Source organism: Octodon degus, unplaced genomic scaffold (genome assembly GCF_000260255.1).
Source record: "Octodon degus isolate 3935 unplaced genomic scaffold, OctDeg1.0 scaffold00004, whole genome shotgun sequence".
Taxonomy (NCBI): domain Eukaryota; kingdom Metazoa; phylum Chordata; class Mammalia; order Rodentia; family Octodontidae; genus Octodon; species Octodon degus.
Window position 1 is genome coordinate 34651074 of NW_004524580.1, and position 27130 is coordinate 34678203.

At 53.3% G+C, this 27130-nt stretch overlaps 2 protein-coding genes and 1 pseudogene across 2 annotated transcripts in view; 2 read left to right on the top strand and 1 right to left on the bottom strand.

Moving 5' to 3' along the window:
* The window catches only part of Pwp1 (PWP1 homolog, endonuclein), a 14621-nt gene extending 10591 nt beyond the window's left edge, over positions 1-4030 (top strand). Inside the window, exons 11-15 of the mRNA XM_004623865.2 lie at positions 253-364; positions 1490-1580; positions 1652-1773; positions 2799-2904; positions 3703-4030. Of these exons, the coding sequence (XP_004623922.1) occupies positions 253-364; positions 1490-1580; positions 1652-1773; positions 2799-2904; positions 3703-3812 (541 nt within the window). The 3' untranslated portion in view covers positions 3813-4030. The remainder of the gene's footprint in view (positions 1-252; positions 365-1489; positions 1581-1651; positions 1774-2798; positions 2905-3702) is intronic.
* Positions 4031-8864: 4834 nt separating this feature from the next.
* On the bottom strand, positions 8865-27130 carry Prdm4 (PR/SET domain 4). Its single transcript, XM_004623933.3, has 11 exons — positions 27123-27130; positions 25801-25934; positions 23738-23923; positions 21374-22168; positions 16641-16790; positions 15611-15729; positions 14780-14865; positions 13655-13782; positions 12725-13036; positions 11531-11699; positions 8865-10259 (listed from the first exon to the last, which is right to left on the bottom strand). The coding sequence occupies exons 2-11, from the start codon at positions 25931-25933 to the stop codon at positions 9950-9952; spliced, it is 2388 nt and encodes a 795-aa protein (XP_004623990.1). The 5' UTR covers position 25934; positions 27123-27130; the 3' UTR covers positions 8865-9949.
* LOC101579079 lies at positions 18861-19460 on the top strand (annotated as a pseudogene).

Below are 27130 nucleotides of genomic sequence, written 5' to 3' on the forward strand. Positions count from 1 at the left end.
CAGGGCAGGCAGGCAGTGAGGGCAGCGGGAGCCGCGCAGGGCAGGCAGGCAGTGAGGCCGGCTGAGCCGCGCAGGGCAGGGCCACCGCTGCCCTTGTGCAGCACCAGGGTCACCTGTCAGGGAAAAGCAACTTGTTTTCCCCTACTTTATTTAAAATCCTGACGCTAGTTTTAAATAAGTGAACTCTGACCTCCCTAAACATAAATGTGAAGCAGGAGCCGCTCCCCAGCCCTGATTGCATGCCGTGTGCAGGTCCGTGGCGCTGTACGACTGCCGGAGTCCAGAAGAGACCCACCGTGTGTGGCGCTTCAGTGGGCAGATCGAGAGGGTGACATGGAACCCCTTTTCCCCTTGTCATTTCCTGGTAAGAATGCTATTCTAGGTTCCTGACACCTCACTTTCCCAATTCCATGCAGCAGGAGGCCCTGCAGTCCTTTTCCTATGTGGATAGTGTTTTGCATGTCTGGAATTTATTTCTGCAGAGGAGCGTGATTTGCTTTAAGACAGTGGCTCGGGCTGGGGATGTGGCTCGGTGGCACAGCGCCTGCCTAGCAAGCGTGAGGCCCCGAGTTCGATTCCCGGTACCAAAAAAGAAAATAGTAAAAATAAGACCAAAAAAAAAAGGCAGTGGCTTAGCCACACACACACACACACACACACACACACACACACACACACAAATGGTGGCTCCTATGATTCTGCTGCCAGCCAGCCACGCCAGACTCTGCCACGCCTTGTTCACTCACTGCCATTCTGTGAGCCTCATTGGAGATGCCAGGTGCAGCCACTGTGCTTTTTCACGTGCCACACCTGGGTGGTGTGGCCTGTCCCGGGGCAACCCCCTCTCTCTAGGTCTTCCTCTCAGGACCACGTGAACCTGGTCAGCGTGTAGCAGGGCCTCCACCTGAGAAAGGCCCAGAGCTTTCTAGACACACTCGTGGAGCCTGCTGGGTGTCAGTTTTCCTCGAGCACCCCGAGACTCACAGATGGCAGCGCAGGAGAAATTATGTGCCACCTTCCGTCCGGGGTCCAGGGGTCCTGGGGGGTGCCCGCAAAGCCGGCAGTGTTGGCAGTCTCCTGACAGTGAGCTCCAGGTACAGGAAGTGGCCAGCAGTGCCTGAGCTGGGCCTCGTGTGCTCGGAGGAGGGTGCAGCTGCTGCGAGGGCCGTGCGGTCCTGGCTCTCAAGTCGGACCACACTCCTGCCGTGACTCGCTGACAGTGGTCACAGAAAAGCCACAGACCTGAGGACTTGGGGGTGTGAGCGGTCTCCTTCCTCCTGAACCGCCATCTGCCTGACCTGTAGCCCACTCCACCCTGACCGCCGCAGCTTGCAGACTGATGGACCCAGGGCAGAGCTGGGCTGCCGAGCAGAAGCGACCCCGGTGACAGAACAGAGGTCACGGGATGAGTGCCACGGGAGTCCCAGGGAGCTGGCCGCTTGCCACCGTGACGCCAGCGTCCCAGACAGTGATCTCGCCTCTCTTCTAGGCCAGCACTGATGACGGCTTTGTGTACAATTTGGACGCGAGGTCAGATAAGCCGGTGTTCACACTCAACGCGCACAATGATGAGATCTCCGGTGAGCTCGAGCGCTACTCCCCTCCCCGTGGAAGCGCGAGGCGCAGTGAGTCTGAGCCTGTTCCTCCCCAGGGCTTGAGCTGAGCAGTCAGATCAGGGGCTGCCTGGTGACCGCGTCAGCAGACAAGTATGTGAAGATCTGGGACATCCTCGGGGACAGGCCGAGTCTCGTCCACTCGCGGGACATGAAGATGGTGAGGGCCCTGCGCCGTCTCTTCTTGTGTGTGTGGTCACCCGGCACTGCTCGTCTTTGCTAGCAGTCCCTGCTATAAGGATCATGGATGCTGAAGGCACTTAACTGGGGCTAGTCAGATTTGGTGACATGTTGTGAGCTCTGTCTCCATTTCCAGGGTACGTGATTTGACGGTCACTTGGTGAGATCATGACGGTTGGAGGAGGACAGGAGAAAGGGCCACATTCTGCCTGACAGTCAGGACCACTGCAGGAGCTCTTGGGCCTTAGGGAGCCAGAGCTATTGGGGCCAAGTATTCTGTGTTGTGACTTCGTTATGTCACTGGTTCTGACTGAGTTGATTACAACATGTGTCCTGGCACAATTTAGCAATACCTGGGATTCTCCCAGCAAATTCTCAGCACCTGCTTTACGTCAGGCACTGTGTTGCTTAAGTTAGATTGTAGCTATGGTAGAGCATGGCTGGGAAAAGCGTGTGTGCGTATTTAGTTATGGGAAAGTGAGCTATGGAAGTTATCTTTATTATAATACTTGCCCACGCGTATAGTTAAGCCCCCAAACATAAACTGGTTGTCTCACTGAGGCTTCTGTTGCCCCGTTCATACCTTCTACAATATACCCGTGTACCCAGTAATGAAAACATTAAAGGATTTCTAGTGGCCAAGGGATAGGCTGTGGCCTGGGGTAAAGCCTTTCTGGCACCTGTGAGGCCCTGGGATTGCACTCAGCAGTGTAACAACCTACTAGAGACCTGTGGTGTCACTGCTGCTGTGGAGAAGGAGCCCCGCAGCTTCTGGACACAGCAAGGCGATTTCGAAGAGCACTTTGACGTTGGAGACCTGCGTGTTCAGAGCACGCGCACCTCCACGGGCACAGCTGGCTCGCGAGCCGTCCTGCCACGTCGCTCTCCGCCCCTGACCGCAGCGCCCTGGCGTTTGGAATCATCCACACCGGAAGTTCCTAGAGAGCAGGTAGTGCCTGCAGCTCCCTGGAAGGGTGGAAATGACTGGCCCTGTCCTCTCCGCAGGGTGTTCTCTTCTGTTCCTCGTGTTGCCCTGATTTGCCACTCGTGTACGCCTTTGGGGGTCAGAAGGAAGGCCTCCGGGTCTGGGACTTCAGCACCGTCTCTTCAGGTGAGGCCTGTTTCCCGCTCCTGCTGGAGAAGCTCGGGATGCTAGTGCGGCGTGGAGACCGACAGGGCGCAGCAAGCAGGGCAGACACAGCCGCCCCGTGGTGGGCGCCGTGCCCAGGAGCCCAGTGCAAGCTGTTGTCACACTTCAGGTGTAGGTGAAAAGGGCCAGGTCTTCTAGGAGGCTACAAGGAAGCGTAGTAGGTCTCGGAGCAGAGCCCTGCCCTCTCCGTGACTGGGAATGAACCTGGCCTTTGCTCCGCTGCTGTCTGCAAACTCTGCTTGCCTGTCTGCAGGAGCTCCTGCTCGGTGGTGGTGGTGAACCCTGTAGGCTTTCTGCGGCAACTTGCCACCAGTTCACCACCTCTGGCCTAGCTCCTGTCTGTGTTGTGGGGCAAGTTTGGTGTCCTATGAACAGAGAAAATGTCCCTGCTGTGATTACTGAATCCCATCCCCGCAGGAGGGTCCTGAGGTTTCCCCCGGGTGGCTCGCAGGTTAACTTGTATGCGAAAGCCACAAATCCAGGAAGTTGTACCCTGGTTGATTCTGGGCAAGATGGAAGAAGACAGAAAAGAGTCAAAGTGTGGTGAGGAACGGGCAGGCAGTGGCTTGGGGTGGAGCGTCTGTTACTGAGGCCTGCTAGATAAAGCCAGGACGAGCAAGGCAGGTGCCAGCGACGTGGACCGTTAGAAAAACCATTCAGCTCATTAACTTAGGCTTCCAACTTGGTTGCTTTCCCACTTATAAAATGTTCAATATGTTTTCATAAACTTTCCACCCTAACAACTCTCTCACTGTTCAGTAAATGAAGCATTCGGGAGACGAGAGCGGCTGGTCGTGGGCAGCTCGAGAAGCTCAGCTGGTGGCGGCCCTTTGCAGGGCAGGAGCGTACAGACCCCGATGGAGTCCTAGCGAGGCGCACGCCGCCTCAGTCTGTGTCCCTGACTGGGGCTGTGGAGGGCGGCTCCTTCTCCCTGGCTGCTGTCCCCTCTGCAGCTGGGCGCGGACACCCGGCCTTCGCACTCGCCCATGTGGGTGCTGTTGGGTCCTGTGTTCCTTGAAAAATGTTTTTAAACTGCTGCCTTCTTTAACATCCTGTCACAATAAATCTAGGTTTTTAAAGTAGGTAACAACCTATAAAAATTCTTTTTATTTTTTTGGAAACAGTTACTGTCTTGCCCAGGTTGGCTTCGAACCCCTCACCCAAGTAATGCTGCCTCAGCCTCCTGAGTGGCTGGACTCCCAGGTGTGTCACCACACAGGCTTCAGAATTTAAGAAGGGAAAATCCTGTGATCATAAACAGTGTGTAGGGGCTGGTGAGATGGCTCAGTGGTCTAAAGCACCTACTTAGAACAAACAAGCTTAGCAAAGCACAGGGACCGCAGTTCAATCCTCCAGCACCACATGCCAGCCAGCCCCGCCCACTGGTGGGCTGAGCTGGCCACACACACACACACACACACATAAAATAAAATTAAAAAAATAAATAAATAAATAAAAAACACTGTAAAACCATGCTCGGAGGTGGGGACTGGAGAACAAGAGCAGAGGTGGGCACCTCATAGACGCCTCTTTCCTGACAGTTCTCAGGTTAATGCTCATGATTTTAAATGTTCTCAGTGGGCACGTTTACAGTGCAATAAATAATGTCAAAGGGCCGCACCTTTTCTCCCCAGCACAGCCCGAAGGCCTGCTGTGCCTAGTGCTAGGCAGGGAGGGGAGATGGTCCGAGTCTCGCTCTCCACTTGGTGCATCGGCCCTGGCTGCAGTGTCCTCCTGCTGCAGGTGACTGTGAAGGGGCAGCAGAAGCAGTCTGACCTGGGACCAACCCTAGCCGTTAAGAATGCTGCCCCAGGTCAGACAACTGGTATGACGGGCTTGCGACTTGGGGCTACCACAGGCAGCATATTGAAGGATGGCGTACAACAGAGTCCTTGGTCTGGTTTGCCATTTGGTCAGATACCGAAGTAAGCTCTAGATTGGGGGTCCCGAGCCCCAAGCCTTAGGCCAGCACCCATCCCCGCCCTGTGAAGAACTGGGCTGTACCACGCCAGTGGCTTCGGCTGCCGCGCCTGCCCCCCGCTGAGCGCCACCTCCCAGTTAGGCCCTCAGGTGCGGGAAGCCTGTGTGCGGTAACCGCAGGCGAGGATGGAGCCCACACGTACCTGTGAGGATCCAATGTAACTAGAAAGAAAGTGCACAGTGAGTACACTGCTGTGAGTCACCCCAAATGCCACCACTGCTCCCCAACGCCGTGTCCTGGACAGACTTCCGCAGAACTGGGCTGGTACCAAAAAGGAACCAGCGTTCTAGATGATTCAGTGGCAACAAAAAATGGTAGTAATGGAGTCGGCCAGTGGGGAGAAGCCCACGATCGGGTGGCGTGACTGCAGAACAGGGCCGGGCTTGAGGAACACTGGTGTTTCCCTAACAGGTCCAAAAGGGAGACTTTCCCATTCTGTCGTAACATCACCCGGTGACCAAATCTAAGAAACAAAACAGGCAAACTACAGACCAGTATCCTGATGAACTACACACAAAAATCCCTCCAGACACTAGCAGATTGAATTCAGCAGCCTCATCAAGGTGCTTTCACTCCAGAGATGCAAAGATGGCTCAACGTACGCAGTTCAAGACAAGACAGAAGTGCGAAGGAGGACAAAATGTGATCATCCCAATAGATACAGGAAGCAGCTAAATAATCCTCACCTTCCCTTCATGATAAAAGCCCTGGACCTCCTGGGGACAGGAGGCTTAGGCCACAGCAAAGGCGGAACGGCTGCCGTGGTGATGACTACCAGCAACACCCTTGAAGAGGGAAACAGCATTCTCAAGAGATGGGGACAGGGATGTCACAGCTCAGTACACAGCTGGAACTGTAACCACAGCAACTAAAGGAGGAACCCGAATTACCCTGCTTGCACGATTCTGTATGCACAGAAATGCGTGGCGATCCCACCGAAGACAAAACTCGGTGAGTTCTACGTAGGATAAGAAGCGTACCAAAGGTGAGTATTTTCTGTGAACTGATGGGATGCTGCAGAAGGTCGTAAATGCAGTCCCGCGTCCAACAGCTGTACAAAATGCTCGTTGGAAGAAACTGAAGACCCCAGAAGGGGGAAACCCCACATTCACGGGCTGGAAGACTAAATTACGGTTAAGATGAGCCTACTCAAAGCAATCTGCAGATTCGCTGCAACCGGCATCCAAATGCCACTGGTGGTCTACAGAGAACTAGGAAAAATTCCCGTTCTTGTGGGAAACGAATCCAGCGGTTGAGTGGCCTGGGCTGCTCCCCTCTTGCATAAGCGCGTCGTGTGCGCGCTGCAGCCTGCACATGGGAAGGCCCCCGCCGCGCTTCCTCTTCTAAGCCTGGCTAGCCAGGGACTTGGACAAGACCCTAGGGACATGCTAGCTCCTCTGCCTGACGCCAGCCATCTCTAGCCAGTTACATGCAACAGCTTACAAAGGTGTTCCCTGCCTAAGAACGAGCCTCACCTGCCATGCAAGTGTGCGCTGGCGGCGGCGGACGCAGCAGGGCAGGGCTGAGCAGAGGTGCAGCAGGTGCGGTGCCGCAGCGCTCTGCGCCTCCAGTCTCGACGGCACTCCAGGCAGCACTCAGCAGGCCAAGAGGGCATAAGATTGAGCTTTCTGAACTTGATTTCTAACACTAGAAAACCAGAATCTAATATGCTGTAAGAACTAACCAGATGATAAACTGAAGTGCACAACCACTAGGACGTGTCTGAAGGCAGTGCCCATGCAGCACTGGCTGAAGCAGCCGTGCCACTTTTACCGTGACAGCCACCTCGGGCTCCACTTTCCCAGAGCAGACTCTTCTTTCCCTGTCTACCTTAAAGCTCACATCCCGCTTGACCTCAGCTGTAGAAAAAGACATAACCAATGAACAGAAAACAAAATACATGGCCCAGGTGCACTGGCTCGCAGGAACACGTAGGCTTCGTGAAATGGAGGGTACACTTGGTGTGGCCTTGCAGCCCAGGGTGTGAGGCAGCCTCCCGCTGCTGAGGCAGAGCACCTGAGATGACCAGTGCTGAGGGAGGAAACATGGTCTTCGCTCGTGGTCTCTGAGGTGCTGTGCTGCCCTGGCTGGTGGAGAGCCACATGTCACCAGGACAGCGCACAGTAGAGGTGCAGGGAAGGCTCCTCCCGGGTCTCCTTCCAGGACATGTCCCAGTGATCTGATCTGCCGCCAGGCCCTGCCACCTCCCAGGAGCACCAAGGACTGGGCCCAAGCCTTCAACATGTGGCCCTTGGGGACATTCAAGATTCAAGCCACAGCACCCATGGGGCCAGGGAGATAGCTCAGCGGTTCAAGCACCTGCCAGGCCAGTGCAAGGACCCAGGTTTGATCCCCAGTACTGCATGCTGTGCCAGCCACCCAAACTGGGCATGGTGGCCCATGCCTATAATCCTAGTGCTGAGGAGGCTAAGACAGGAGGATCACTACGAGTCCACAACTGCATAGTGAGATCCTGTACCAAATCAATCAATCAAGCCACAGCACCCAGACAGGTGCCAAGGGGCGATCCCAGCTCCTAAGGGGCCACTAGTTAGGTGCGGTGTTTCAATCCAGGCTCTACCACTACCATCTGTGCTCACACTGTGTAGACTGGGGCTCGTCACTAGCCTCCTGTGCAGATGAGATGTGTGAGCCACAGAGCATCACACCAAAGCCTGACGCAAACAGGCCGTCACTGCAGCAGAGGACAAAACAGTCACTGGCAACGCCATTACTGCTCAGGGACCCGGCATGCCAGCGTCAGATCTGCACTGCAGACGTCTGTGGCTGCATTCCCTGTCAAAGCCCAGGCCAGGCTCCTGCCCACTTTCCTTCATTTCTGCTCCTAGATTTTGCTAACAGCTGTACCCACGATCACGTGCAGCACTATGACTCTCCAGCCAATCAGAGGGCCCCACGAGACTCGGGACACTGACATACACCTATGCTGATGATGTCCTTGGTATTGTGACATCAGAGCACAACACCCTGCTCAGGTCAGGAATGGCACTGGAGTAAACACTCCAGCTGCACTGCCAGCCCGAAGTATAGCTACACAAGAGCACACAGTGTAATACCTGATGACGATTCCAGCCAGCCTCGGGCTTTGCGCTTCATAACTGACTTAACAGCTCTTTCGAGGCAGGGCATGGGGGTGCACGCCTGTACTCCAGCCCTCCAGAGGCCGAGGCAGGACTGCCACAAGCTCGAGGCCAGCCTGGCTGCACAGTGAGTTCAAAACCAGCTTGAACTACATAGCAAGACCCTGTGGGGAAAAAAAAAAAAGAGTACTCTTTCTACTGCGAGGTGTGCGTGAGACAGCATGCCCTGCTGCCTGGCTGTGGGCTCACACATCAAGAGCCCATCGAGTGACTGGCCCACGCCATCTAGGTGTGCTCCAGAACACTCCAGGACACTTCCAAACCTAATGAGGCACACGTGGAGCACTGGGCACCAAGCAGGGCTGCTGCAGCAACTCGCAGCTGTCACGCGTGTCTGCACGCATGTTCCACATGCTTCACAATCGCCTGTGACAGTGGGGCCTGACAGCTCAGCCAGAGACCCTTAAGTCACATGTCACCAGGAGCAGGACACGGGAGTCTGCACCAGCAGAGTCCCAGTCACTGCCATCTCCCAACAGCATGCTAGGCCGGACCAGCACTGACACACGTCTGAAAAGCAGGCCAGCCCGAGGGCCAGGCAGACTCAGGCCTGCTGGTGCCCAAGTGTGTGCATCTGAGGGAATCGGGGAGGAGCACTGCCAACCCGGCGCACCCTCAAATGCAACACACAGCCTGGATGCGGGTGCTGCTCCCGTGTGCTCGGGGTCGCCTGTGTGCATGATTCTGCCAAGAGGACACTTGTCAGCCAAGACTGGACTGGCCACAGGCTGCATGCATGGATTACACACGGAATGATCACAAAGGCCTGTACTTAAAAAAAAAAAAAAAGTTTATTTTCATCCTTCCTAGAGGAATACAGATCTGAATGAAGATACTCATTCCATAAATACAGCAGCAGCAAAACCTTGGCCAGCATCCTCTGCCCCAGCCGAGGTACAGCGGCACGCCAGAGCGCGCTGCGTGCATCTGCTTCTGCAGAGCCTGGTGCGTGTGCTCCCACGGTGGCTATGAAGCCCCTGTGCCTTCCACACCCTCGGGCACCCTGCGTTTGCCAGGGCAGTTCCCCGCACAGCTCACCGGGAGGGCCCAGCCCCCCAGGGTACCCGCCCGGGAGATGCCATGCTCTGACTTGGGAACACGCCAACTGTGGCGAGATCCTTCCCATGGGGCACAAAGGCCATGCCTCCCTTCCTTCCTGTGGAACAGAGAGCACCTGGTGCGGAGACAGGCGGGCGCTCGTCTGGGTGCTCTGGGCTCTGCGTCCCTGTCATCGGCCGTGCTTTACTAGAGATGGCCAGGCCTGCCAAGCCCCTCAGGCGCCAGCATCCTCCTCTCCCACCATCTGTGCCCACTGACTGGCCGCTCCCTTCTCTGGCTGCCCCCGATACCTGCTGGAAACTCTGACATCAGGCCTGCCTGGACTCTCCAGTGGCCAAGGCAGGCTGCACTGGGAACAGCTCCAGCCCGCGAGTGATGGACAGCGGCGCACACTCAGGCGATGCCCCAGGCCCCTGGCGGTGCACATCAGCCACAGCATGCATGCAAGAGCCAGCCCCAAGGACTGCGGGCGGGGAGCACGAGTAGGATGTCACCTACCCCGGGCAGGAGGGGGAAGGATGCAGACTACAAACTAACTGTGACTGGCTTGGGCAGAGGGCCTCCTGCGCGCAGGCATAAACCCATCTCCCAGATTGTCATGGAAATAAAAGAACCTCAAAAAAAGCCGGCCCTTGCCCACCATCGCCAGAATCGGCATGCCCACCTTCCTCCCCGTCTGCTAGTGTTTTTCCCAGAGACTCTTCCTAAGGGCCACCTCCACTCCTCAGCCGTTGGGACTGCTGGCTGGAAGGAAACCAGAGACCGTTTTGTAAGACCACCCCCGTGAGGGCGGCTGGCCACGCCATTACTTGTGTGTGGGGAGAGGCTCGTCTGCCGGGTACAGCGCGCCGCTCACCCTGCAGCCCTCCGTTCCCACGGGGTCCGCCAGGTCCTCCTCCTCGGAGTCCTCCTCCTCGTCCTCAGGGGCGGAGGAGCCGGAGGCCGGCCCCTTGCAGGTCTTCAGGTGGCGGGTGAGGTGGTACTTGGTCAGGTAGGCCTTCGTGCACTTCTCACACACGTAGTCGCGTTTCCCTTCATGTGAATTCAGATGTTTCTTCAGGTGGTTTGTCCTCAAGAACAGCTTGTCACACTTGGGACATTTGATCTGCCGCTCTCTATGGGAACGAAGAGAAGTGTTTTTACAGAGGCCACAGCTCGCCTGGTGCTGGGCTTGTGTGGTGCCAGTGGGTGCCCTCCCTGCTGCAGTGTTGCCTGCCACAGGCCGCCGCCCCCCTCACAGCTGTCTGTAGTGTCCACGAACCCGACAGGGCAGCCCACGCTGTGGGAGACCACAAGCTGTGTCCTGAGTCAGGCGGTGCAGAGCACTGGCCACGGCTTCTGGACAGTCGGAGCTGAGCCCACAGAGCTCCGTCCCAGGGCCAAGTTAATGCCACAAACTGAGCATCAACGGGGCGAGGCCCTCGGAGCCTGTCAGAGGCTGTGAGCCTCACATGCTGTGCCGGGGGACACACGAGCCAAGCAGGCGCTGAAGCAGCGTGACTCAAGGCCCTCTCCGCAGCTCCCACCCACTAGCTCTCCACAGCGCTCCCCCAACTGGCACACGGCCAGCCTCCACCATGCCTGCTGGGCAGGACCCTCGGGGCAAGGCTCTGTCCTCCGCCCCCATGAGGGAAGGAGAGGGCCAGTGATGCAGGAAGGCAGGCGCAGACTCCTGCTGCCCAGCGTCCTGGGCCATGGGCAGCAGATGTCACCAGTGCACCCAGGGCCTCCGCCACAGCTGCAGGGTCCTCGTCCTCGCCACACCACCCAGAGCTGGGGCCATCCAGCGTGGCTGCTCTGCTCCCCGGCAGGACCACTTCCGACACCTGTCTCCACACTGGGTCCCTCCTCTACCCCTCTGTGTTCACTGGCCAGAATGACCTCCATGTCACCACAATAGCACCCCTTCCCTGAGAGTCCCAGTGCCTGTGTGCCCGCACACCGCAGGACACAGCACTGCTGACCACCCACACTCTTCTCAGATGCCACCGGGCCCACTGCGCGCGCGCTGCTCTGCCTCGGGAGCCACACTCTCCGGGCACTTCCACACCTGCTTCTGCCCACACCACCCGGAACCAGTCCTGCCTCGGTGCCCACTCCACCTGACAGTACCCTGCTTCTCCCCTCAGGGCAGCCCAGAGCAGCAAGCACTTTGCGGGCCCTGTGTTCAGAGCATGGCCAGTGTGTCCTTCATTGATCCTGGGACAAGGCCAGGGTCTTTCTTCCATGTCTGTACCACCTAGCACCAGAAGTAATCTTTTAAATTGTTAATAAATGACTTTTTGTTTTGAAAACATGGATGAAATAGAAGAAATGACAGCAGCAAAGCAAAATCACCCAGGGTAAGACCAAGCCCTCCGCGTGGGCACGCCGAGGCCAGACTTACTGTGTGTGGATGAGCACATGCTGCTTGAGGTCCTGCCTCCGCATGAAGAGCTTGTCGCAGTAGTCACACTTGAGGTTCTTCTCCCCGGTGTGGATGACCATGTGGGACTCCAGGTGCGCCTTCTGGGTGAAGGACTTGTCGCAGAGAGTGCACCGGTAGTTCTTCTGGCCTGCAACGAGCCCAAAACCGCGTAATGCAAATCACTCAGCCCTCTCAAGACCAGCAGGCACGGGCCAGGGATACTGCTCAGTGGTGCCCCGCTCAGAGCCACCAGGTCTGTGTTCCACAGCTACTAAAGCGCTCCTCCTCCTAGGGCCTCACCTGGATAGCAGGGGCTCATACTACAGGGCTGACGGGAGGTTCTGAACCTGGGTGAAAAAAACACCTGTAATCTTAGTGCTTCACCTAAAAGAAAAACTCATTAACTCCAGCCCTTCTCTATGCACCTATTTTTATGAATACCTTTTGTACTGCTGGGTCTCTGCTAAACATGGAAGATGACCTCATGACCCAGAAATGAAGTTAAATCCCTCCAAGAAGGCGTAATCAGATTCGTCTAAGTCAGGGCGGCAAAGCTTTGCATGGAGGCCGCAGGGCCAATACTACAGGCCATGTGCTTCCTGCTGCAGCTACTCAGTTGTAACACAAAGGGTGAGAAAGAGAAAGCCTTCTGACACTCAGAGAGCAAATGACCCAACTAAGGCAGCTAAACCCTTTGCTGTTCTCTAGCGTGTATGAACAAAGCAAGAGTCACAAAGAGGCTGCTCTGCCCGGAGGTCAGGACACAGACCCGCAAAGCCGAACATAGGCTGCACTGAGCACCGTTCTGAGGGAGACTGCCCAGCCGGCGGCCAGCCCCACTCCAGCAGGAGCCCAGGCCATGGTGCAACACGTGGATGGCACAGCCGGCTGCACTTGTCTCCTGGAGGGGTAGTGAAGAGAGCTTAGCAGGAGCCACAACTCGGAGGGACTCGGTTACCCACCTACTTCCTATCTCCACTCCGCCTGCAAAGCTTTATGAATGACTGCAATTTCTAAATGCTACAGAAACTCCACTCTGGGGCTAGAGGTGCAGCTCCATGGCAGGGCACCCGTGTAATGTGTGTAAGGGCCTAGGCTCCTGCGTGAGCCCCCCGCCACGTGCTGCAGCATGCGCGCGCGCACGCCCCCTTCCGACAGCTTGACCCAGCTTACCCGTGTGTATCTTGAGGTGGGTCCTCAGGTTGCTGGGGTCACTGAAAGCCTTGCTACAGAAATCACACTTGTGGGGCTTCACCCCCATGTGGCCCATGAAGTGGACATGCAGCTTGGAGGGGGAGATGAAGGCCTGTGGGCACACGGAGCACTTCCACTTCCTCTCTTTGCCGTGGCCGGGCCCGTGGCCACCCTGGCCCTGGCTAGGGAGGTGGCCGTGGATGTGGCTGGTCAGATGGGCCTTGAGCTCAGTGTAGGAGCCGCACTCCTTCCCGCAGTTACAGAGGTGCACGTCTGGGTGCTCAGGAACACCTTTAAAATAAATCACTCAGGGTCTCCTGGACTTACACTGCAAAACTGACCTTGATACTGATCATCATTGCTAGCAATCTTTTCTTCTATCAAAATTTCCAGCTTGCCCACTCCCTATGAAATTAAAATGTCTGTGCCAGACAGTTTTCACCATTTAAAATACCACACTGGTCACATAAAGAATACACGGTAATTAGTGGAGGAGCACGTCTCACTCCTGGAGAGCACATCAGATTCATGGTTCATGCGAACTCTTGAACATCGCTAGTCAAAAACAGTGAGAAAAGAAGGCCTACGTTCACTACCCCGAAGTAGGGGCTCTGGTGACCTCCAGAACATCAGCCTCGGCACTGGCAGCCCAGAAAGGAGCCTCAGGAGCTCCAGCCTGACACATCAAGGTCACACCACAAAAGCGAGTCTTACGTGAATGCCACTTGGTTACTAACACTCAGCTTGTGAACACCACGGGTTCTGACATCTCAAACACACAAGTAAAGCTTGTTTTTATGTACACAAAAGTGCCCAACTTACTTAAACGGCCATGAAAATGACTGCCAAAACTGTCCTTCTGGCCCCTGGCATTTCAGGGCAGGTCTGTGACAAGCCTTACAAACTCACCCATCTGCTGAGCGTAGTCCCGGCTGTAATAGAAAAGCAGCTCGTTTTCAGGAGGGATGTCTTGCGAGGTGCAGAAGTAGATTTTGCCATCATGGGGATAAGCCACCAAATTCTGTTCTTCCCGATTCCTGAGTTAGCACAGTGAACTAGTTAAGCACATTAATTTTTTTTTTTTAAGAGACAGGGTCTAATATTGCTGGGCCAGCCCCACTGTGGACTCTAGGGACCCTCATGCATAGGCATCCCGAAGAGGTGGGACCAAGGGTATTTGTCTCCACGTAACAAAGCAAACAATTGTGCCCCAGTGCTGGGGACCAAGCCCGAGTGCACACCAGGCAAGTGTTCTACAACTGAGCTACATCCCCAGCCCTTAAGCAGATCCGTTCTAAATGTATACTTAAAAATACTGTATTCTCTGTAGCAAGTTCTTTTTTTTTTTTTTTTTGGCGGAACCAGGGATTGAACTCAGACCCTTGTGCTTGCCAGGGAAGCGCTTAGTCCACTGAGCCATCTCCCCGGCCCCCTGTAGCAAGTTCTACACAGAAGCTGAGACAGAACCATCTAGGGAGGTCGTTTTCAAAAGTCCCTATTCTCACTATTTAAGAGGGACTTGTAGAGAAACAGATACTTTTTTCAGTACCGGGAACTGAACCCAGGGACCTACATGCCAGCTCTTTAAATTCTGCGACAGAGTCAGCTACCTCACTAAGCTGCCCAGGCAAGGCGCAAACGTGCAGTCCTCCCGCTCGGCCGCCGCAGAGCTGGGATCGCAGGAGTGTGCCCACCAGGCTGAGAAGCACAATCCCTACTTTAGGACTTACCTGATACCCTTCATAATTACTTCAAGTCAGAAACACTAGCCTATTACTATAGCAAAAGGAGTAAATACAATGTTTACAAAAGCATTCTGACAAACAGACTGCTAGCTAGTAAGAATTAACCACCGTTACTGCTTGAAGAGCTGACCGAGAGCCAGCAGGAGCCAGCAGGAGATGGCACGCCGACTCACAGCCCCAGCAGCAGCCACCCCGAGGGGAGCCGCCGCAGCCTTGGGCTTTAAGCATGTGCCCCATCGGGAGATCCGACGGCAGCTCCTCGTTCTCCTTTATCCGCGGCCACCCTCACCTGGCTCTGCGCACAAACATCATCCAGTTGCATTCGTTTTCGTCAGTTGTGATGATGCAGAACTCCAGGACGCCGCTGTGATAGATCTGCAGAGAGAACAGACACGCGTCGGGCTGCACGGCTGCCTGCCTGCCTGCTCTGCACTTAGCCTTTCCCACCCGCCAGCCTAGCACACAGCGAGCCCACCAGAGGCCTCCAGCCTCTGTCTGTGCACAGAGGACCAGGCTCTGGGTCTGGCACTCTTCACCAGAGAACATGGAGACCAGCCCACAGGACCGGCTGTCCCCCCGGGTGGAGCTGCAGCCCTCGTCCCTCTTCCAGGCGGCCCAGCACGGCAGCGTCCTCTCTGGGAGGCCACAGCCCAAGTCCCGAGGGGCGTCTACCTTTCCACACACCGACTGTCTCCCCGCTTCATTCCCAAGCCCACGGGGCATCCGTGGCAGCACGGTACAGGAATCGCAGTTTATACCAAAACTTTGCATTCACACTCAAAAACTAGAGAAATAATTTTAGTTTGTAACTCTAGAGTTGTTTCCCCAGGAAAATATTTGTAAGGTTTCAAATAAAACTAAGATTTTTATAAAAAGTCCATAGCTGCAACAGCCAGAGGAAATTAGAGGGCACAAACATGATTAAAGCCCTCAGACTCTCTCCAAAGGGAGACCAGAACAGACTCTGCTCCACTCGCCCGATGGCTGGTGCATAACCTAGCTTCCAAGAGTTGCAAGAGGCTGTGCCATTCAACCAGCGACTGTCAGGCGAACGCCTGCGTCGGCTCCGGCGAGTCTGACTTTCTGATACTTGAATCAGAGAAGTTTCCTCACCACTGACCTTCCAGATGTGGTTAACAGCCTTATCTGTCCACTCGGCCACCTCCATGGAGTGACTCTGCTGACCAATCAGAGGCCCAAAGCACGTCCGCACGGGAATGGTCTCTCCGGTCCACACACCTGTCAGCAAAAGATAGCAACACACGGTGATGAGCAACTCACAGGACACAGAACCTCAGCCACCGGAGCCTCGGAGCTACTGCTGGGCTGTGGCTGGGGTCCTGGCCTGACACAGCCATGAGGAGATTAAATGCAGCCTGCGATGAAGGCAGAGCAAGCAGCAGCATCAGAGGCTCCTGCCTCACTGAACACACAAGGAACCTGACCACGTCCCTCCCAATGCCTCAGGATACGAGGAACTGAAAACATTATCCCATTATAAAAATATAAACCAAGTGTTACACACTAGAACTAACTGGCCAAACCTTTGGTGCTTAAAGCTCTGCTCTATTATTATCTAAGATGTTTTAAAGACCCAAAGCTGCAGCTGAAAGAACAATAAACCCAAGTGCTATGCATTCAAAGAAGTGCCGAGGGTCACTCAGGAGCCAGTTACATTTACACCCATGAAGATGCTCTGCTAGCTGACAACGCTCATTCCACCCTCCTAAGGAGAACCAGACAATTTACAGAGATGTGATCTAAACACAGCTTTGGTGCCACACGATTCTCAGTGGTGACTTCTCCATGTTTTAGTAAAAGAAACTAAATTCCAAAGAGCGTGTCGTTAGGACAATTGCTAGTGGGGGATGGTGCTGTGAATAAAAGCCAGGTCTTCAAAGGCTTGGACCATGACTCTCTTTTCAGTTCTGATTCCATGAAGGCGGAGGTTTCCCAATAAAGTTTTCCATTTGATTTGTTACTGTCACCACCAGACAAAACAGCTACGGCCTGAAAGCATAAATCTTAAGCCATAAATTGATTTCTGGGTCAACTAAATAATTGCTCGGCTATAAATATCCACTTCACAACTCCACCCTACAAAGGCAGCAAAGACTTGGTGTGGGGTTTTATGGTTCCAAGATTCTTACCGATGTCCGCTCCCACGACTGACTGGCGGAGAACAAGCTGCTTCGGGAGAGACAGCCTTGCTCTACTCTCTATCGGAGAATCGGGAACAAAAGTCAGCGGTCCGTGATCGGGGCAGTCAGAGGGGTAGGCTCGGTCACACAGCGTGCACCCTGCGGACAGCAGACGCAATGCACACAAAGGGGCGTGGTTCACACAGGCACAGCTCCAGCCCGGCGCATCACTTAGATGCCACTTACTGAGGTGTAAGCCGGGCTCTGCTGCAGAAGCTGTCAGACAGCCACTTCCTACCACCAGGCGCAGCTACTTCTACATCCCTCTTCGGACTTCAGTAAGGACTATCTTCTGATTCAACAGGACAAACGTCCTACTCAGTGCGTCTAGGGGCTCGCGCACAGAGCAGCAGAAGGGGCCGCGGATGGAGCGCAGCAGGGCGGTCGCCTCGCGCGAGTAAGACTGGCTGGACCCCACCACACAGAAGAATTACAGAATTTTAAACAGAACACCGTGCTGCCTCAACAATGTAGTATAGCGACAATTAAGCAGACAAGCAGTACTGCAGATGTGCAGAGTGACTGAAATATACAGTGCGCGCTTAAAGAGTTTCTATTACAGTACAAGACACACTGCCGTGAAGCCCCTAAAATCCTCCCCTTGGTCCAAACACACTCGCCATTCTTGCCACTTTCTTCCCTCCTAAGTCCTGGGAGTTAACTCAGGACCTGCGCTTGCCAGGCGGGTGCTTGTGGCCTGCGCTACATCCCCAGCCCCCTCGCGCTTTCTGAAGCCGTTCTGGAAGCCCTCCGCCCTGGTGCCTTTAGTTGTATGTGGCTGCTTTAGTACCCTGAACCAGCTTAAAACATTTACCTTTCCACGTCAGTTTGACTTAGAGGAAGAGCTGGCAGTCACATGGTGCCAGAGCTGGTGACTGAAGAGGCTGGCATGTTCTTAAGAGCCTGCCTTGTGGCTGGCTGGATCTCAGCAACAGTGGTCACCGGATTTCTGGTGTCACCGTAAAGACACTTACGAAAGAGGACTTGCACATCTGCTTCACAGGGTGGCAAGAATGACGGTGGAGGGAGTACTGTGAGGACCCCTCATGGCAATGTTCCTTTTACCATTATCAATTTAAAAAATATATATATTTATTTAGTACAGGGTCCCACTACGCAGCTTGGACTCATAGTGATCCTCTTGCCTTAGCCTCCCCAGCGCTGGGATCACAGGCGCGTGCTACCATGCTGGGTTATGGTGGCTGGCACAGATCGAGGGCTGGCACAACATGTGGTACTGGGGATTGAACCTGGGCCCTCGCGCTTGCCAGGCAGGTGCTTAGACCGCTGAGCGATCTCCCCAGCCCCCACTATGAATTCTGTAACTTAAACATTCACTATATACTGTGACCATCTTCATATGGCATATCCTAGAGTACAAGAGAGCACACTCTGAACTGAGAGAGGACCCTGTGTTGAAATGCAAGTCGTGCGGAACAGAAATACTGGCGACTTTATAGGACAGGAGTCAGAACCCGCCGGATACTGGCCCTGCTTAACTCCCTACAACCAAAGGTCAACCCGCTTTTGATGACATATTCTAGAGATAAAAATTTTGAGGCCTGCCCCTTTGGAGCACATGCTAAACCTCCAAAAATGTTTTTGGATTTTTGGGCATCCTCCAAAAATCTTTTGCTCTGTTCTTTCCACTTGCTCTCTGTGAAGGGAAGAATTCCTGTTAGTCACTGACGTGGCTCACACTTTCCAAATCTGAACAGAAGAGCTCAAGGGCTTCCTCGGAGATACACAAAGAGCCCATAAGTACAGGGAGCGCTGGAGCACAACCTTAGAAGAGCGGCAGAAGTCACAGGCGATGCAACTTCACGCCCCTCGGATGGCTACATCCAAACAGAAAAAAATCTAAATGTCACCAAAGACATGGAGAAACTGGAATTGCTGCAGACTGCTAGAAATGAGTGCACAAGGGCCTTGGCCTGGGAGAAGTGCAGTTCCCAAGAGGTTACACATATGCACTGTGCCCCACAAACGTGTACTATCACTGTGTGTCAAAACCCTTCTGTGTGCTAGGACCTGAACCAGACACTGCACCGCACTCTAGCCCAGGGCCACCCTCTACCTCAGGGCTGCGCTCAGTGCAAATTTATAAAGCTGACACAAGCAAGTCTGGTCCTGAAGGTGTATCAAGAACTAAAAGCGGAGCGAGCTGGGAGGAAGGTGAAGATGGCGGGAGCCTGGGCTCTGGCTTGGGGTTTCCGGTAGCTGCAAAGCACAGCTCGGCAGGCGGTGCCGCTGGGGGCACGGACAGCCTCCCACATTACCAAGGACATGCTACCGGGCGCCTACCCCAGGACCCCAGAGGAACGGGCAGCCGCCGCCAAGAAGTATAATATGCGTGTGGAAGACTACGAGCCTTACCCGGATGAGGGCATGGGGCATGGAGACTACCCAAAGCTGCCTGACCGCTCACAGCATGAGAGGGATCCATGGTATGAATGGGACCACCCAGACCTGAGGCTGAACTGGGGTGAACCGATTCACTGGCATCTAGACATGTATATCCGGAACCGTGTAGACACATCTCCCACACCTGTTTCTTGGCATATCATGCGTAACCATCTCTTCGGCTTCGTGGCATTCATGCTTTTTATGTTCTGGATAGGGGAGATGTACCCCGGCTATCAGCCTGTGGGGCCGAAGCAGTATCCTTGTAATAATCTGTACCTAGAACGAGGTGGTGATCCCAGCAAAGAACCTCAGCCAGTGGTTCACTATGAGATCTGAGGTTTTTTGGACCGTTTTGCCCTTGAACAAAGGCTCCTCATTCCTAGAGATTTAATCTTAATGAAATGCTGAATAAAACTTAGTGATCTGGTGAAAAAAAAAAAAAAAGAACACTAAAAGCAACACACGCTCGTACAAAACATGCACAGCAACATTCACTTAAAATTATTCAATGCAGCCAACAAGCAGAAGGCACCAAATGCTATCAACTGGTAAGCGGGCAGGCAAAGCGGGAGGTGTTATCGTGATGGAGTGTTATGTGGCTATGAAGATGGACTGGGGCACTGACACTCGCGACATGTGAGTGACCTGAGGGAAGCCTGTCGGAGAAGGTGCACAGCATAGGACTCCGCCTTAAGAAGCGTCTGGCGGGGGCGACAAGAGGGAAGGAGCGAATGCTAATGAACACAAAGGAGGCTTCATTAAATGTTTCAGAACAGGGCTGATGATCGCAGAATTTCTGACTACTGAAAACCACTAAAATGCACACTTTTGAATATGCAAGTAAACTATCTCAACTAGCAGGCCTTACATGGATTAAATGCTTTCATGAAATCTCAGACCCGAGATGGATGAGACAGCTGACACAGAGGCCCTCGCTGGCTCGTGGGCGCTGGCCATCCCGCCCCTGACCTGCTGGCTGAGTGTGGAAGCCCTTCCTCTGCTGCTCGGTCCTGGCCTCGCTGGTCCGCCCTCCTGCACTGACCTGCAGCTCAGACCACATCCACGTCCTGGCCATGCTGAGGAGCCTGCACACATCCAGTCTGACAGCCCAGACGCTCGTCAGGCACCTTCCAGGGGCTGCATCCGCCCGTGTGTCACCATCGCCCCAAAGCACTGTCTCCCCTCCACCGGTCACCAGAAGCCTGGGGTCCACCTTACTGGCCTACCACACGTCTCTTGGCAGCCCACAAGCGCCGAGCTCTCTGTGAAGGTCCCTCCCTTTTGTGACCCCACCAGCTCTCCTCCAGGGCAGACATGGGCACCTCTCACACGCGCACATCTCCTCGGCACACCTGCCCTGCAGCCTGACACCACCCAAACTGCAGCAGCAGCCCCCACTCCAAAGCCCGGGCGGGCCCTCGGAGACCCTTCCTGCTCGCTCGGCTGCCCTCCTCTGCATCAGCAGTCCCCCACGCACACACGCGAGCAACTCAGTGCTAGGGACTCACAGGCGCCCCCACGCTGCTTCCTGACTCTCCAGGCCTACATGCCCCCTCTCAAAGGCCTGGGCACACCAAGGCCCCAAAGCCTCCCCAGCCGCGCACTGTCAGCGTGCGCTCGGCCGTCTCTGCACCTGCGCTGTGGCACGGACCTGGCAGACCTGCCCGTGCTGCCCGACAGCCCAGGCTGTCTCTGCTGACTGCTCCAGGGTGGCACGGAGGCTGGCAGACAGTAAGCAGGAATGACCCCTGCAGTGGCACCAAATCAACCGGTTCTACACTGCTCTGTGTTGCTGCTCAATAAAAAGAACTTTTACGTGATAACGTACGTGGAATCTGAGCAAAGACCAAAACCAAACCCTACATTTATATCCGCCACGTTTTCCACAGAGTTGTAAAAATGGTTGTTTTTCTTCTGGCTTTATGGTAAAAGCACGCAAGGCACGTGACACAAGTTAACCTTACGTTCACCCCTGAAGTCTCTACCTGGGGAACCTTGGGGAACAACCTGAAGATTCGGGCAAAATAAATATGAAACAAAAAATGACTGTTTCTCCTCTTCGGGAGGATACTGTGGCAGCCACTGAAATCTGCACATACTATCTAGCTTCCTGGAGGACAAGGCCCTCCTCCTGAAGAAACAGCAATACAAACACAAAGCTTTCCACAGCCAACTTGCCAGGCTTCCTAACCTATGCCAGAGCTTGCGACTAACCCTGTCAGAGAGAATGCCTTTTTCGACCAATACTCCAAAAGAGAAGAGCTAAGCACACTCACAAATTGTAAACAAGGTTGCCATGTTCTCCTTGTTAGAGTTAGACTCTTCCATTTGCAGTGAAGGCGGTACAAAAGAAAGACTGTCTGAAGACACATCCACGTGACCTGTCCCCATAGCAACCTCCTGGGTGATGGAGGAGACAGCCACAGGCTCAAGGCTGAGGCCAACTTCATGGAGGGACACCGATTCCAGGGAGGCGAGGTTATGTGAGGTAGACAGCGCCACGCTGACAGAGTTGGTGCTCATGGCCACGGTGTGGATGGGGTCACTGAGGGTGTTGTCGGGCAGCCCGCTCACCCGGCCAGCAATGTGGTCTGCCTCCATGACCACGGGCAGCTCGAGGCCACTGCTGTGAATGGGGAGCACACCGCCGTGTCCCACGGTGTCTGTGGCAAGGTTGCTGTTCACAGAATCCACAGACAGTGGCTCGTGATTTCGGGAGCCATTTGGGATTTGGGAATGCTCGCCGGCAACGCCGTCCATGGTGAGCTCCTCTGCCATCCCATCCGTGGAGAGTGGGCTGGTGACCCTGGAAACGTTCTCCATGGTGATTGTGGTGTCCAAGGCCACCTCATGGCCATCGCTGGGATGCAGACTCTGGGCACCATGCGTGTTCACAGGACGGGAGTCCATTGGGACAATGCCCGGTTCCAACCCGACACTTGCACTGGACTGATAGGGATCCAGAGCCGAGGCATTGCTGCTGATGGACAGGGCCGCGTTGCCATCGACACTGATGGAGTTGGGGTGGATGTACTGAGGCGGCGGCCTATCCGCTAGGTAGGACAAGATGCCTGAGAAGAGAAAACATGACACGCCAGAGACTGTTTAGTATAATGTTAAATAGAAGAAGCCTCAAGTGGGCTACTGCCTCCTCACGCGAGCCCAGCCTGCCCTCTCAGGCAGTGATGGCAAACGAACGTGTAGTGCTTCCAGGGTGTATTTTATTTTTATTTTGCTTCCCTTTTTACTCAGCCCAAACTCACCTCAGAGCTCATTTTTCCCTATGCTGCTTTTTTTTGGCAGAAACAGGGGGTGGAATTCAGGCCCTTGTGCTTGCCAGGGAAGCACACTTAATTCTACTGAGCCATCACCCCGGCCCATGTTTCTGCTTTTCTTTCACACCTTCAATAAATGTGAAGCTTTGTCATCAGTAAAAAAACAAGTGCTAGCAGCTATTTTCCTTATAAATATAAATTAATCTACTTCTAATGAATATTTACACAAATAACATACATACACCCCATTTGAATTTTTCCTGTAAAATTCATTTCCTAGAAACTGTAGATGCCTTTGAAGACAACTGGAACCAATCATTTAAATGCTGTCTTTAACATTCTCGCGACTACAGTTCGTGAGTCCTAACACCTCACACTCTGCTCAGTAAGAAATAGCGAAGAGTCCAGCCGAGGCCTCGAGCCCGCCAGGTGACACTAACCATGGAGCCACATCCCCAACCCAAGCACTCTATCTCTGAGTCACACTCAACTCAAAACATTTTTAAAACACGTTGCCAGGTGCACTGGTGGCTGTTTATACTCCAGCACTTTGGAGACTAAGGAAGGGACCGTCAGTTCGAGGCAGCCTGGACTACATAAGAGGACGCCATCTCGAAAGCATTTCTCTAAGTGTAGATCTGTGCTAGAAGGACGCGGCAGAATGTCAGCTGGTACGCGGGCAGTGCAAGAATCCATCACTACAAGCTCTTTGGGGAGTATAGTGACCACCTGAAATGTCATCTTCTCGCATGAAATTCTGCTTATGGCAACCTTCCCGAAAATTTTTCAGTACCACACACAAGCATTCACATCAATTACAATACTAATAGAAGCCTGGAAAAACCATCCTGCCCCACAGTCAAGATTGATGATGATAATCCATCAAAGATCCACTGCACAGAGGTCATGCACCGTTAAGACAATTATGAGAAGGACATAACAGCAGTGGGGCAAGTGCAGTGAAAAAGTAAAAAGTATACAGAAAGTATGGTCTTAAATGTGAAAAATAATAAAATATCTACATGCCTCCCCAAAAAAGCACACCGAAAAGATGTGAGGGACGTGGAGTGGTTCTCGTTTCTCCCTATTTGCTGTGTATTCAGAAGTGAGCACATAATACTCTTATAACAAAAAAAAAAAAAAAATTAAATAAACTTCAAAAAGCATAACCCTGCGTCAGGACGCGTGGCTGGTAAAGTCCACTGCATGATTAGAAGCCCTGGGCACGGAGGTGCTGGGGGAGAGACGGCAGGTGCACGCAGAGGACGGCGCACGGGGATAAGGGTGGCGACGAGAAAGGCGGCCCTCAAGCCAGAGCAGGGCTGCTGCCGCCGCCCGCCCCACACCCAACGCCTCCCAACTCACCAGGGAGGATGGTCCTGAAGTAGCTGCTCTCCAGGGGAGGGTATGGCGGCGGGGGGAGGGCGTAGCTTCTCTCGGGCAACCCACACATCACCCCACGGTCCCCAATTCCCATCGGAAGCATCAGAGACAAAGCAGAAGGCAGGGAGCTCAGGGACGGACCCAGGTTCGGAATCGCCACTGGCAGACCTACAAAACAAGTTTTTTTAATTAAAAGAAAATACTTAAAAATTCTCTCTGTCGCTAAGGCTAGACTTCTTAAAAGGGTTTCTTCCACAGGTGACACTCTCACCTCAGCAGCCCCTGCAGTAGCACGTCTGGAAACACGAGCACTCGAGTTACTTAAGAGGCCAACCTGACCCTCCAGTTGTCTGGATTGCTTTTAAGTACCACATTTAATTTACAACTGAAAACTTAGTTTAAATAATAAATAAGGAAAACTATATAGAGAGCAAAAATGGAAAGAAATACAAACTATGCACATGGTGGTCTGTGGTTGTCTGGACTGGTTTTGGTTTTTACTTGATTATATTTTCCACTCTACGGAGTAAGAATGTTTCATTTTGTAAAAATCTCACAGATCTGCTTCTACTTCGGAAAAGTCTACTGAAAGTGTAAAACTGCACGTGGACACTTCCACACAGTCTCGCGCACAGTCTGTGCTACACGGCCCATACAGAACGGAAACCGCGATGTCCCCACCCGCAGGGAAGTGAAAGGCCTGCACAGAGGAGTGTCACCCTGAACGTGCAGCTTGAGCAGCGCTGTGTGGCCATTTCTGCATCAGCCAATGCTGTCAAGCCACTTTTTCTTAATAAGAGTCTACCAAAGGAACGCTTGCCCAGGAGACACACAGATGGGCTCACAACTCATACATTTCTGTATTTCTTTATTGGACACTTCACAAAAGGAATGTAAGCAGGGATTAGTTTCGATGAATCTTAACTCAATTGCTTCACTTTACTAATAAAGAGGCAATTCTCTATGGAAAAACTTGTAAACACCTCCCACTTATTTAAAGTACTCCCAAATATAACCCCTATTTTGATAAGGTCCAATTCGAGACAATGCCATAGACCCTTTTTTATTTTGAGATGGGGTCTCAATGTGCAGTTGAGGCTGGCCTTGAACTCACAACATAGCCCAGGCTGGCCTCAACCTCACGGCAATGCTGCTGCCTCAGCCTCCCGAGCTGGAAGTGCACGATGGGCCGCCACGCCCACGTTTCACAGACTCTTACGAATCAGCAGCTTACTCATTCTTTTGCCATTTTAATATAAAAAGAAAATAAAACCATATGGAGAAGGTTGTCAAAGCACAGTGAAGGGCAGAGGGACTTCCGATGGGCTCTTCTCCCTGACAGCCATTTCTGGGCCTGCCTCTTTCCCAGAATGCCAGGCCCATAGATTTTCAATTTCAAATCCAGTAGAAAATAAGAGTCCAATTTCCCATGCTTTTTGGGAATTAAAAAGAAAGTGTGACTGTTCTCTTCCACTAACCCTGGGTGTTACGGTTTGTGTCTAGGTGTCCCCCAAAGCCTCCTGCAGTCAAGGGGCTGCATCTGGAATTTGTGATTGCCCATTGTGGGTGTGGATGCTGCACCTACCCTGGCAGGTAATTTGCATCATAATGTAAGGATGGGAGAGAAGCTAGCTAGGTGCCTGAGCTGCTGCCCCTCCCTTTACCCTCTCTTGCTCTTTTCCGCTGCCAGGAGAGGTTGCCCTCCGCCATGTGCCACTCTGCCTGGGAGTCAGCTGAGGATGGACTGAAACCTCCATTAACTGTGAGCTACGTAAGCCTTTCCTTCCTTCATATGTCGGGTATTTGTCCCAGCCATGGTGCCCATGTGTACCCAATGAATGCCAACCCCAAATGAAAGCACAGGCGATTACAGCTCTGCACAGAAGGCTCCTGACCCCAGAGATCACCAGAGAAATGCACAGGGAGGCACAAGCACGTGTGCTCCTGTGCAGCACACCCAGCATGGCCAGGTCCCACTGGTTTCTCCAGAGGTCCTCCTTGCTCCCTTCAGACTCATAACGCAGCGAGCTGGGGAAACTGCTTACCCGGGGCAGGGATGGCGCTGTGCGTGGGCGACGCAGCCAAGCCCAGGTGTCCTCCCGAGACAGGCAAGGCATTGCTCACAGAGGAGGAGGTCAACTGCTCCATCCCCACTGGGCTTAGGTTCATTTCATTCATCCTAGGAAAGAACACACAGTCTGTTGTGCCAAAAATGCCCCAATGACTCCTGTGAAGACAGGAGCGTCTGAAGCCACAGGGACAGGAAACGGGGCCTGCTATTCACGTGGATGTGCACAGTTCTCAGGGACAGTGTGTCACGCCTTTCCACAGATAAGAAATCTAGGAAGCACAGAGGATAACTCACAGTACTATCACATAGCAGAAAATCAGGCCGGCCGTACTCCAAACCACCCAAAGCAAGCCTGCAGTCCCAAAGCACATTAGCAATGACTGCTTGGTCTGTCACCCAGGCTTTTCTCTCCCAATATTACCATCTCTAACTGGCTTTAGACTGCAAACCAGTATTTTTTTTAGGCCGTGTAAGTGGCCCAGGCTGAGTTCAAACTTATGATCCTCCTGTCTCAGCCTACAAGTTAATATATCCACAGGCTCCACTCAAACCTCGGCAGGTATCTCGTAAGATTAAGCTCTCGGATATCAACTAAGTTACAAGATTAAGCTAGTACAGTCATTGCATAGAATAGGCAGTCTCAAATTTTCTTAGTTGGATTCAGTAATACACACTCGTCCCCCTTACTAGAAAGACAGCCAGCTATGGTGTACAGCAGATATGGTACACACCGTATGAAGAACAGTACTAATTAACAGCAGTAATGTATTACTCTACAAAAAAACATAAAACTCCCTGGAACCCAATTCAGTTACCTTAATTTTGAAAATTTCTGGGATGGAGTTGTTTTCAAACAGATTTCTGGTAACTTTTTTTATGTACTTAGTACAGAGTCTACAGGGTTTCACCACACAGCTCGGACTCACAGCGATCCTCCTGTTTTCAGCCTCCCAAGCACTGAGATTACAGCCCCACCACACCCAGCCTCAGCGTGGCCAGGGCTGGGCAGGCACAGCACACTGGATCGAACCTGGTCCCTAGGTCTGCCTAAGCAGGCCCTTTAATCCGCTCAGCTCTCTGGCCAGCCCTTCTGATAACTTTTTATAGCTGCACCCATAGCTGAAACACAATAGCTGGAGCTGCAACGACGCACAATAAAATGGTTACAATAATTTTTAGAAATAGAACTAAAAGTCTGTAGCTTCAACTCCCACCAGAAAATTACTGAATATTAGCCTATGTTCCCACCCAAAAGAAAAAATCGAAATGGTGTCCTTGGGTGCAACATTCCTGTACCTTCTCAA